A 12,440-nucleotide genomic window follows, 5' to 3' on the forward strand; every position below is an offset into this window, starting at 1 on the left:
ATCTTTTGAGTAGCTGTCCATGGGGGTTACAATTCAACATGTCAGGCAATGAGTGTAATGCATCCTTTCCCGTGCCACCCTGCCCCTCATCTCCTAGGTTCACAGGAAATACTGAATACCATGGCTGCATTCTCTCCCCCTTCTCGTCTCCCCTTGCCCCCTGCCCACCTCAAGTACCAGCTTCAAGGAACACTCATATACTGGATAACAAGGTCAAAAGTGAAGAGAGGCGTGAGGAGCCGCCCCCAGCAGGTAGACCGTGGAGGGTCTACCTCCCCCTGAGCTCAGGACGCCGAGCAGCTATGAAGGGGGAAGAAAGTTGTGGAAGCAGGCCCTGATGTCTGCTTTAAGCTTCCTTCTTCCTTCAAATCTTTGGCTGGTACGTTTTTTATTTGTGTGCCAGTCCTGGGGCTTGAACTCTAGGCCTGGCACTGTCTTTCAGCCTTTTTGGCTCAAGGTTGGCATGCGACTGCGTGACTGCATTTCTAGCTTTTACAGTCAACTTGGAGAGAAGTTTCACAGACTTTCCTAGACTGCCTTCCAGGGTGATCCTCTGGGCTGGGCTCCTGGGAAGTGGGATCACAGTCCCCGGCCTGGACCTGTGCCTTTGTGGTTCTTTTAAACGCGGCATGTGTGAGGCGTTCCGGGGTGAAGATGTGGATGGGAAGGCTGAGCAGAGGCTCTGCCTGCGCCCTGCTGCAGGCCCCGTGAGGGCGACCCGAGGGCTACACGACGGCTAGCCTCGAGGCTTAAGGAGCAAATCCACCCTTGTCTCTCTGTGGACTAGACACGCAGGGTGGGAGACGGTGGGAGCCCCGCAGCCATGCTGTTAACAGAAGGAGCCAAGAGCACGGGGAGGATGACGAGGAAGGGGGAGCCCGCGGCCCAGGGCCACGGCAGGCCAGTGAGCACCGGCGCTGCACCGGAGGCTCTGGGAGCAAGAGCTCGAGCTCGGGGGCGCAGGAGGCTGAGGTCTGGGGGTGGAGGCTCAGAGCCGCCTGGGCACTGAAGACTGAGACTCCTGTCCCCAGGTAGCCGCCAGGTAACCCCGGGGGACTGGGCTCCGGAGCAGGGCGGGGGCCGGGAGCGAGTCCGAGACCCGCGAGCGACCGCAGCACCGGATCGAGCCCGGCCAAGACCAGCGAGTCCCCGCTGCCCAGGAGGATGGGCGAAGCCCTCCTGGAGAGCCGGGCGCCTGGACGGGGCCACAGGCTGTGTGCAGCCCGTTCCACGGCGCGGCCGCCAGAGGGCGCCGCGAGCCCGCCGACCTCGCCCCGCGCCCGCGCCCCGCGCCCCGCGCCCCGCGCCCCGCGCCCCGCGCCGCCACTGACGACCCCATTGCCCCGTTTTCCGCCGCCCGGGGTCCTCCCGGAGGGCCTTCCGTGGGAAGCGGGGGCGCCGCGGGCCCCGCGCCCCGCCCAGCCGGCCGGGCCCCCGGGGCCGGGACGCGGACGCCGCTCCTCCCGCTCCTCCGGCGGCGGCGCGCGGGGTGTTAATTAAAGGTCACGACAAATAGAGCTGCCGGCTCCGCGGGAGAAATGTCCTCCCGGGACGTGAAAAACGACCCCGCGGCAGCCACGTGCGGAGCCCGGCAGATGCCGGCGGCCTGCGCTCCGGGGCCGCGCGGGCGGGGCGGGGCGGGGCGGGGCGGCGGCGCGGGGCTCGGAGACCCCGCGGGCGGGCCCGGCGGCCGGGGGGGCGGGGAAGGGAGCCCGGGGGCGCCGCGGCCGGCGAGCGCCGCTCCCCCCGGCCTGCGCCCAGCGCCCGGCCCCCGGCTGCGGGCCGCTCACCTGTGCCGGCCCGGCGCTCGGCGCCCCGCATAGCCAGGCTCCCGCGGCAGCGCCGGGGAGGAGGCCCGGCCCGCCCCGCTGGGGTTTTACCGGGCCGGGCTGCGAGAACAAAGGGGGCGGGGAGGCCCCGGCCCGCGCGCGGACTCGCCGGGGACGGATCCCCGCGCCGGCGTGCGAGGCGGACCTGCCGGCCTCGCCGCGGAGGGAAGGCGGCCGGGGGCGGGGCGCCGCGCGCCGCTCCGGCCTCGCCACGCCCGCCCGCGCCGCCCGGGCTCGCGCCCGCCCGCGCCGCTGCCCCGCAGCCCCGGACGCGGGCCCCGCGCCAGGAACTTGGCCGCCAGCCGCGAGATTTACGACCCCGCCCCCCGCCCCGCTCCGCCTGGCCACGTCGGGCCGGAGCGCCGCGCCATAGCATGGATCGGGGCCGGCGCGGCGGCGGCGGCGGGCGGCGGGCGGCGGGCTCCGGGGCGGCGGGGCGGCGGCTCCCCAGGCTCCGCGCTGCGCCCCGGCGCACACGCGCGCCCTGACCGCGGACGGCTCCGGGCCGGGCAGAGCCGCCCCCCGCCTGCCCTCGCGCGACCGTCAGGCGCATATTGGCTCGGCGGCGCGCCGAGGCTCCTCCCCGAGGCTGGATCTTTATATTTGGGGAGAATTTCTTTGAACTCAGTTCGCCGGCGCGGGGAGGAGGCGAGTTCCCGCAGCCCGCTCGGCGGACCGCGTCCGCGCGCCGGCCCGCGCGAGGCGAGGGGCGCCCGCCGGCCCCGCGGCCCCGCGATCGCGGCCCGCCTCCCTCGCGCCGGGGACCGGACCGGGCGGCCGCGGCGGGCGGCCCGGGGCGGGGACGCATCGTCGGAGGCGCAGCCTGGGCGGACGCCCCGGGCTCTCCGGCGGCGCCCCGTGGGCTTTCATCCCCACCCGACCCGGAGGCCGGGACTCGAGGGCCAGGACCCGCCCCGCCCCCGGCCCGGCCGCGCGTGCTGGGCGAGACCGCGGCCGCAGCGTGGCCGCAGCATCTCCTCCCTAGGCTCCGCTCCGGAAGACGGCCACCATGAATTCCGTAGCCGGGAATAAAGACCGGCTGGCGGTCTCCGCCAGGGGCAAGAAATACGGGGTGAGTTGTGGCGGGCGGGACGCGGGCACGACGCGGGACGCGGTCCCAGCTCCTTCCCCGTCCTCCCCGGGGCCGCAGCCGGGTCCCGGCGGCCGGCGGGCTCCGGGCCTCTCCGGCCCCTCGTTCCTCCCGGGGCGGCATTCCCGGCTTCCAGGAGGAGTGGAGCCCCCGGGTGGGTCCCCCGGGAGCCCCGCCGGTCCGCGAGCCGCTCCCCGCGCCCGGCCGCAGCGCGTGCCCCGGCCTCCCCGGGGTGGGCGCGGGCTGTGGGCTCCTCCGGCGGCCCGGAGCCCCGCCCGACCCCGCGCTGTCTCCCCGCAGGTGAACGAGGTCTGCTCGCCCCCCAAGCCCGCCGCGCCCTTCTCGCCCGAGAGCTGGTACCGCCGGGCCTACGAGGAGCGCGCGGGGGCCCGGCCCACCCCCGAGGGCGCGGGCTCGGCGCTCGGCTCGTCGGGGACGCCGTCCCCCGGCTCGGGCACCTCGTCCCCGAGCTCCTTCACCGGCTCCCCGGGCCCCGCCTCCCCGGGCATCGGCACCAGCTCGCCGGGCTCCCTGGGCGGCTCGCCGGGCTTCGGCACCGGCTCCCCGGGCTCGGGCAGCGGCGGCGGCTCCTCCCCGGGCTCCGACCGCGGCGGCGTCTGGTGCGAAAACTGCCACGCGCGGCTGGAGGAGCTGAAGAGGCAGGCGCTGCGGCTGCTGCTCCCCGGGCCCTTCCCGGGCAAGGTGAGCCGCCGCCCCCGCTGGGCCCCGGGCAGAGGGAGGGCGCCGGCTTCCACGGGCAGAGCGCGGATGAGGCGGGTGGCCGTGCGCGGCGTGGCGGGCGGCGAGGGTGCTGTGACCGGGGCCGGGACGGCGGGGACCCGGGGCGGGGGGGGCGGTGTGACCGGGACGGCGGGGACCGGGGCGGGGGGGGGACCAGGACAGCAGGCACCCCGGCTGGGGAGACCGGGGCGGGGGGGGCACCGGGGCGGGGGAGACCGGGACGGCAGGGACCGGGGCGGGGGGGACCCGGGCGGGGGGGGGGTGTGACCGGGACGGCGGGGACCGGGGCGGGGGGGCGGTGTGACCGGGGCGGCGGGGACCCGGGGCGGGGGGGGGGGGGACCAGGACGGCAGAGACCGGGGCGGGGGGGCACCGGGGCTGGGGAGACCGGGGCGAGGGGGGCACCGGGGCGGGGGTGACCGGGACGGCGAGGACCGGGTCGGCGGGGACCGGGGCGGCGGGGCCGGGCGTTCAGGAACCGCCTCGGGAGGCGTTATGGTACCAGGGCCCGGGGAAGCTTTCCTTCCCGCCCGGCAGCGGTGTGTCGGGGGGGTGGGACGGGACCCCGGGACCCCGGGACCCCCCCCCCCCGCCGTGCAGCCCCAGCCCCGTCCGGTGGACGTCTGGGCTCGGCGGGTCTGGTCACGAGCGGCAGGGCCGCCGGGGACGGGTCGGGAGGCTCTGGCCGACTCGGCAGCGCTCCCCGCGGGAAGAAGAAGGCAGATCCCCGCCGAGGGCGCAGGGGCAGCCGCCGCGGCGGTCGAGGCAGCGCCATGGGACCTCGTGCGACCCGCGTGCGCCCTCGCGGGTCCCGGCGGGCGGGGTGGGGCGGACCCCTGCTCACATGGCTCTCCCGGGGCGCGTGGTCAGCTTGCCCTCGGCAGGACTGGAGGCTGGCGGGCCAGGACCCGCTCCATGGGGTCTTGGGGAGACGGCTTGTGTGTCTCGGGCTCCCTGACTGGCTTCGGCGTCCCTTACACCTACGAGGTTTGCTGGTGACCCAGGGCCAGACCTCTTCCCGGACCCCTGGGGGACTCACCAGCCCTGGGGCGCTGGAGGGGTCCAGTTTCCTTCCAACAAGAGCGGCATTGCCACGCCAACATGTAATTTGCCCCTGAGAGTGAAGGGTCTGGAAGACAGACATGTTTTTGTGGGGGTAACTGGCAGAACGCACCCTTGTGGTTCTCTTAGGACGCCCAATGGATCTGAGGGTGTTTTCCCAGCAGAGCTCTAGACGGGACTAGGCGCTTTACACACAGCTCGGTGAACAGGCATTACCAAGTCAAGGCAAGCGAGAGCAGGACATCTGCACACAATGGAACGGGTCACTTCTTCCTCCACCGCCAACTTGTTTTGGGATATTGAGTGATCAGTTCTTTAAAAAGTGAAACATTACCCACTAATATCATGAATGAATTTCCCAACTATCCTGCTAGCCTGTGACTCCTCCACCGTGCTCCCTGAGCGTGAGTTAGGGCTCCACTGACTTCTTTGTATCTCGTTTCCAGACTGTTGGCTGGAGTGGAGAGGGAATGCTGGGAAGCTCTGCAGGGGTGAACGTTGTCCCCCAGTAGTGATGGGCTCTGATGGCCCAGAGGGACCACCACAGTCTAGTGCTGGGAGCCCAGGCTTCTTGGCAATGGCGACCCCACCTGGCATCACTGGGAAGCTAGGAAGGTGGAAGTGCTGTGGACAGAGAAGGGGGATAGCAGGGTTGGGATTTCCCATGGATGGAGGTGGAGTTCTCTGCCGAAGGGATGGGGAATGGAGCCGATGCTGCTCAAGACTCGGGACTGTCACGGTGTTGCCCGAGTGCCCACAGACCACTCCTGAGGAGGGCATGGTGCCGGGGGCAGACCTAAGGCATCGGGGTTGACTTCCATGATCTGGGCCAGGAAGAAAGTTACTGCTTGGTTCCTATGGTTTCTTGTGTGGGACAATGGGAGTATGCGGTGGTGAGAAGTGTGAGCTTTCAGTGAGGAAAGTCCTCCACCCACTGCTGTTTCCCACGTGCAGACATAAACCTGCCTCGTGCCCAACAGTGAGGAGCTTTCCTATGTGGAGACGGTCTAGGCATCCCGCTAGAAACAGAGGCCCCGGGCTGAGGCGTCTCATGGGAACACACCTCCCTGGTGCCCACATCTGTGATGGGACTTTGGGGCTGGCTATGTAAGTCCCGTAAACATCAGACCAAAGAAATTCCTTGAGTAGTCGGCTAAAGGTTATCAGACCTGTATTCATTTCCCTGTTGATAAGAGGCTAGGCCACAGCAATGTCGCTATCTGATTTTCTTTCTCCGTCACATTTCTGAGTCCATTTATCAGTCCAGAAATATCAGGCAGATTAGCCAGGCCTCCTGAGAAGTGGGAGAAAGATGACAGATGAAAAGCAGGAATGTGTCCTGGGGTTAAAAACACCAAACGTGGTCTTGAAATAGCCTGAGCCCAAGGAAGTCTAGACTTCGGAAGATATAAATACATATTTCTGTAGTTTTGTCAGCTCTAAAAAAGGGGGGCCATGAGAAATAACTCTATTCCAAAGACTACCCCCAGCCTCATAAAACACTTCATGGAGAGGGAAAACGGACACTGCGCTTTCAACATTACCGTGAGGGAGCTGAGCTCTGCTTCTTTTAAGAACACTTAGCTATTTCCAGAAGGCATCATTACAGCCTGTCACAGGGGAAGTATTTTAGAGAGGGGGACAGCTGAGGGGTGGGGCAGTCCTGCTGTGTATCACTGTCCCTTCCCCAAGGCTTCACAAGTTGGGAACATGGCCTTCTAACAGTGGAGACAGTGTGGTCAGTCTTCATAGCAGCCTCGTTCACTGCGCAAAACTCCGGCCTGTGACTGCCCGCCCAGCCTCTGCAGATGGCGGCCTGGGCTCTCAGGTATGGCTTGTAAATGGCCAAGCTCGTAGTTTGTCAGCGTTCGAAAGGATTAAGTCACTGAGAACTTGGACCACATTGTATGAAATCAGATTGAGCCATTCATCAGCGAATGGGTAAGAGGCTAAGAGTAATGAGGGTAACATTGTTTTACACACACACACACACCATGCATACAGGCAAACAATTGCCTGTAGGAAAGTAAAGATGAACATGGTTTTGTGTGTGTGTGTGTGTGCGTGCGCGCCTGAACTCAGGGTGCTGTCCTTTAACTGCTTCTGCTTATAAAGGCTGGCACTCTGCCCCTTGAAACACAGCTCTGTTTCCAGCTTTATGCTGGTTGGTTAGAGATAAGAATGTCACAGACTTTTCTGCCCAGGCTAGCTTCAAACTGTGATCCTCAGATTTCACCCTCCTGGTGGCTAGGATTGCACACGTGAGCTGCCAGCGCCCCGCCTCAGAATTACTTCATCCAGAAATTGCAAAGATGCTAAGAACAGAGAAATCGGAGCTTGTAGCCTCCTAAGTCCTGCGTGTCACAGTTAGTGTGCCTGGGGGAGGGGGGCAGGGAGAGAGAGAGAAAGAATGTTCATATGTGCACATGCCACGTGCAGGGAGTCTGCTGTCTACCTGCTCCAGGCCCTGTCCTGCCTGGAGAGAAAGAACCTGCAGGTTCTTTGAGGAAGTATCACTTTCTCATAGAGCAGGCGCTGGCCTTCCCTGAAGATTGTGAGGTCAGGGAGGTCCCCATCTCTTCTCTGGAATACCAAACCAGTGTCCTGATCACTGTTTCTCCGTAACCCCTGAGTGCTCTTGGTGGCCGGGACTTCCTGTGTGTGCACATGCGTGCAGTGGCTGCTGGTGGGACGTCCTCAGTTGCTGCACAGTTTGGCCTGACCCACCTCATCCTTCCCTGCCCTTGTGTTCCTGAATGACTTTAGGAATAGTTATCAAAATAGCAGGTCACTTTGTAGCCATCGTCCTTCCTGGCCCTGCCTTGGGCCTGCCCTGGAAGCCAGCTGACCTGGAGTCATGTCAGAGAGCCATCTGCTCCCTTCCTCCCTCTTCCACAGAGCGGCTCCTGTGCCTCCCAGGTTTACACGGGGTCCTCCTTGGTATTTGGTTGTATTTGGATCTCTGCTCCGGCAGGGTATATGGAAAAAGGCATGGGTCTTCCTCTCGAGAGCCAGGTGTCTTCAAACCTGTATTAGGGCACTCAACCTCCACTCTGGGATTTAAGATGATGTCTTTGTGTGGTGAACTTAGATTGTGTGAGGCAGGCTGTGGGGGTGTGGGTCCTTTGTCTTTTGGGAGTGGGGTTTTTTGATCTGCCTGCGCATGTCTCCTCCTGCCCCTACCCCCACCTCGTTCTCAGTACAGCAGTTTGGAGGTCAGCTTCCATGCTGGGCCCCCAACAGTGCCCCTCTTTTCTAAGAGCTCCCTGGTGGTTCTTCCATGACCATTTTCCCATAGGAACTTGCCAATCAGTTTATCAACCCTGGAAAACTGCTTTTGGTTGAGACCATGATAAATGTATATATAAACTGGGGAGGGGTTTTCCAAGAACATACAAAGGCTTTCCATTGAATACATTTTAATTTCTAATAATTAAACAAGATGTTTGGGCTGGGAGCATGGCCTCGTGGTAGAGTACTCACCTAGCATACAGGAAGCCCTGGATTCGATTCCTTGGTTTCACATACACAAAAAAGGCAGGAAGTGGTGCTGTGGCTCAAGTGGTAGAGCTCTAGCTTTGAGAAAGCTCAAGGACCGTGTCCAGGCCCTGAGTTCAAGCCCCAGGACTGGAAAGAAAACAAAAAACAAAGAAAAGATGTCTGGGGTCAGGCTTAGTATGTAGACTACTACATCAGTAGCTGGTCCCGCTGTCTCTGCTTCCCCGATACTGGGGTCACAGGCCTGTGCCACCATGCCCAGCTACTTGTCATCAGTGTTTAGGGAGTCCTTGTAGAAGCTCTGCATGCCTCATGTTATTATGGGTTTTGTTGTTGAATGGAATCCACACTTCCATTGTCTCTTCAGATTGTTAATTATATAGCTGGAGAAGACAGACCTGCATATTCATTTTATTAGCTATGACTCCATGTTAATTTTATAATGACTGATATTTATTAAATTCTGTTAGGGCATTCATTTATTTTCATTGTTATTGTACAGGTGATGTACAGAGGGGTGCAGTTATGTGAGTCAGGTAATGAGTACATTTCTTTTTTGACAGTGTTACCCCTTCGCTCTCGCCCAGTTTTTCCTTCCCATCCTCACCTACAAGTTGAATAGTTCATAATCAACACAGTGCCCAGTGAATACCATTACTCTGTGTGTGTGTATCAGTCCTGGGGCTTGAACTCAGGGCCTGGGAACTATCCCTGAGTTTTCACCCCATTGCTTCATTCACAGCCCTGCTGTGGCTTTCTTGGTAGTTAATTGGAGATAAGCATTTCTTAAGCTTTCTTGCCTGGGCTGCCTTTGAACCATGTTTCTCCTACCTCAGTTTCCTGAGTAGCTATGCTTATAGGCATGAGCCACCAGCACCTAGTTTCACGGTTATTTTTTGAAAAATACTTACTCCTTAAAAATTGTGTAAAAATGTTGTCTTCAAATAGAGATATTTCTTTCTCCCTGCTGATTTTATGCCTTTAGGTGTTTTTTTCTTATTTTTCTCATTGGCAGACAACTTCTCACACAATGGTTAGAGGTGGTGCTGCAGTGAGGACGAGAATTACTTTGTCCCATTGAGTAGGATTCTCTCTCTTTTTGCCAGTTAAGGATGTGTGTATAGTTCCTGTAGTATTTTATATTTTAAAAATCAGGACTAGGGCCTGGGAGTTTGGCCTAGTGGTTAGAGTGCTTGCCTAGCATGCACGAAGACCTGGGTTCCATTCCTCGGTACCACATACATAGAAAAAAAAAGCCAGAAGTGGTGCTGAAGTTCAAGTGCTAGAGCTCTAGCCCTGAGAATGTCCAAGGACAGTGCTCAGGCCCTGAGCTCAAGCCCAGGACTGGCAAAAAAGAAAAAAAAAATCAGAAATGTATTCATAGTACTTAGGGAGACAGTCATGTGACCTATAAGTTATTTAGATCTATAAATACTATAAATGAGCACCCTTGAGTTCCAAATATTAAACCATCCTTGCATTCCCCATACTCTGCCGGGTGTGCTTTAAAAATATGCTGCTGGGTTCAATTTGATAACATTTTATTTATTGTTGTTGCTTTGATGATCATATGAGAATTTGTGTGTTAACTACAATGTTACATCAAATCATAAACCAAATTATGAAGAAGATTGGAATTCCTGCCCAAATATTGAAGCCAGGCACACAACGCAGGTCTACTCTGCGGTGTAGCGAGTGTCGGACCAGGACTTTGGTGTTCAGGCAGGGGATGGGCTAGCTCTGGACAGTGAAATAGGATTTGTGCATCATGAATCAGGCATTCCGGGCTTAGGGCAAGGCAGGCGGGTGCATGAACCAGTGGCACAGGGGAAGGGAGGGATAGGATCTGGATCTCACCTGCAGGCAGTGGGCAGTCACTGGAGGAGGGAGGGAAATGATCATCTGAGCAGATGAAAAAGAGGAATGTCACTAGGTCCCTTACGATGTCTTGATTAAGTCACTCGGGTAGCACTAGAGTAGCCTTGAGAATGAACAGGCAGCTCAGAGCTGATGATTTGGTGTGTAGAACATCCACGATGTATGGTGGCTGAGTTATGGGGTCAGAGGAAGAGGAGGGGAACAAGGGTCTCCAGATTCTGGCTAGTTTAAGGGTGTAGCTGTTGTTACTCATTTTTCAGATGGTTAATACAGCCAGAGAGAAGCATTGGTTCTTTTTTGTTGTTGGTCGTGAGGCCTGAACTCTGGGCCTGGGTGCTGTCCCTGAGCTCTTCAATTCAAGGCTAGCACTCTACCATTTGAGTCACAGCACCACTTCCAGTTTTCTGGTGGTTAATTGGAGATAAGAATCTCACAGACTTGGGGCCGGGAGTTTGGCCTAGTGGTAGAGTGCTTGCCTAGCATGCATGAAGACCCGGGTTCGATTCCTTGGTACCACATACATAGAAAAAAGCTGGAAGTGGTGCTGAGGCTCAAGTGGTAGAGCTCTAGCCTTGAGAAAGTCCAAGGACAGTGCTCAGGCCCTGAGCTCAAGCCCAGGACTGGCAAAAAAAAAAAAAAAAAGAATCTCACGGACTTTAGTGCCCAGGCTGGCTTTGAACTGCGATCCTTAGATCTCAGCCCCTGAGTAGCTAGGATGACAGGCGTGAGCCATTGCACCCAGCAAGGATTGGTTCTTCTGGGCCTGGTTTCCCACCATGGATATGGGTAAGGAAATAGGTGGCACTTGGGGTGGAGGAGTCCAGTTGTGTCAAGAGGTTGTGTCATGTCTGGAGGTGGAGTGGTCCAGACATACTGAGAGTTGGGTCCAGCCTGGGCCCTAGAATGGTTCAGAGATGGAGGCTTGGCTGGGAGCTTCCAGCCCGGCAAAGGTAGACTTCACAGATGTTGTGAGCTACGTGGACGTGAGGCAGGGACAGTACCAGCACGGGGGCGGGGGGGGGGGGATTGTGGGGCCTACTGGCTCCGAAGGACAGGCAGCCTTAGGAGCCAAGAAGATAGACTGAGGAGGAGAGGCTGGAGAATAGGGAGGATAAACAGGAGCACAGGGTGTCTTAGCCGTGGGTGAAGCATGGGCCCTGGGGATGGGATGAGAGAGGGGCCACCTGGAGGGATCAAGGGGCAATGTCCCTGAGAGTCTCTGCTTAAAGAGTTTCTGATGCCCTGGAGAAGGGCAGCTGATGGCAGCGTATCCAGGAGGGGCTGGGAGGCAGGGACATTGAGGAAGCATTGCAGTTGGTGGGAGGCTGGTTGTGAGAGGCCTATGGCGTGAGCTTGGGTGGTTGTAAGAGGCCCATGTGGACCTTGCCCGGTTGCGAGAGGCCCATGGCTCTTTGATGCTATTCCTTAAAGGGAAGACCCGGGTCAGCAGACTTGGCTGAGAAGCCTGGCTCCATCTTTTAGGGTGTGACCTTTGATCTTAGACCACTTAGGTTCTGTTTCTTCTACTTGTCCAGTGGGGTAAGGACAGGACGCAAGCAGGCTGTGTGTGAGAACTGGGAACTGTGAGACAGCAGTTAACCACCACTGTGCTGCTCCTCCATTCACTGCCCACAGAGTTGACTTTATGAAGAAGCCGCCCTCCCTCCCTCCCTCCCTCCATCCCTCCCCCCTCTCCCCTCCCTCTTCCTTGCTCCCTCCTTGTCTCCTTTTTCCTACATACCTCTTCCCTCCTCCCCCTCTTCCCTTTCTCTTTTCTTTCCTGTTTTTAGTGATTTGACACCAAAGAGAAATGAAGTCAGAGAAAATGGAATTATCCAGCACTTTCTTTTTGTCCAGGTCAGCTGAGCCTCTCATTCAGTCACACAGTGCTCCCGCTGAGCTGAGTTGCCATGCACGTGAACTGGGTTTTTTGGGCGATGGCCTCTCTTCCTAAGCTCTGTCCCCTGGAGCCCCCAGGCACAGAGGAGGGACAGAGACCCAGCATGCATTTGAATGTCTTAGTGCCATGCAGTGTGTCCTCGTGTTGTAGAGAAGACTTCAGCTAGGGGTGCTTTAATTCATTTTTTCTACTTACTGGACTTTCAGTTCAACACTATTGCCAGCCACAGGAAATTCTTAGAACTTTTCTCCACAAAACATGCTTCTCAAATATAACACATTTCTAATTATTTTATTTTATTTTTTGTTTGAAAGTATAGCTGCAAATAAGTTAAAACCTGCTTCCCTACCATGGGTGGCAGGAAGGAGCAAATACAGATTTAATGACTTTTTTTTTAATCTCACCTGAGTGATGGCTGAGAGTTGTAATTGCTAATTGAGGA

General features: G+C 59.1%; 1 protein-coding gene across 1 annotated transcript in view; it reads left to right on the forward strand.

The window, feature by feature from the left end:
* Positions 1-2,838: 2,838 nt before the first annotated feature.
* Positions 2,839-12,440, forward strand: part of Kif26b (kinesin family member 26B) — a 268,481-nt gene continuing 258,879 nt past the window's right edge. Inside the window, exons 1-2 of the mRNA XM_090341527.1 lie at positions 2,839-2,901; positions 3,220-3,621. Coding sequence (XP_090197653.1) covers positions 2,839-2,901; positions 3,220-3,621 — 465 coding nt within the window. The remainder of the gene's footprint in view (positions 2,902-3,219; positions 3,622-12,440) is intronic.

The sequence above is a fragment of the Megascapheus bottae genome, chromosome 10, assembly GCF_031878675.1.
Source record: "Megascapheus bottae isolate mThoBot1 chromosome 10, mThoBot2.hap1, whole genome shotgun sequence".
Classification (NCBI taxonomy): Eukaryota; Metazoa; Chordata; class Mammalia; order Rodentia; family Geomyidae; genus Megascapheus; species Megascapheus bottae.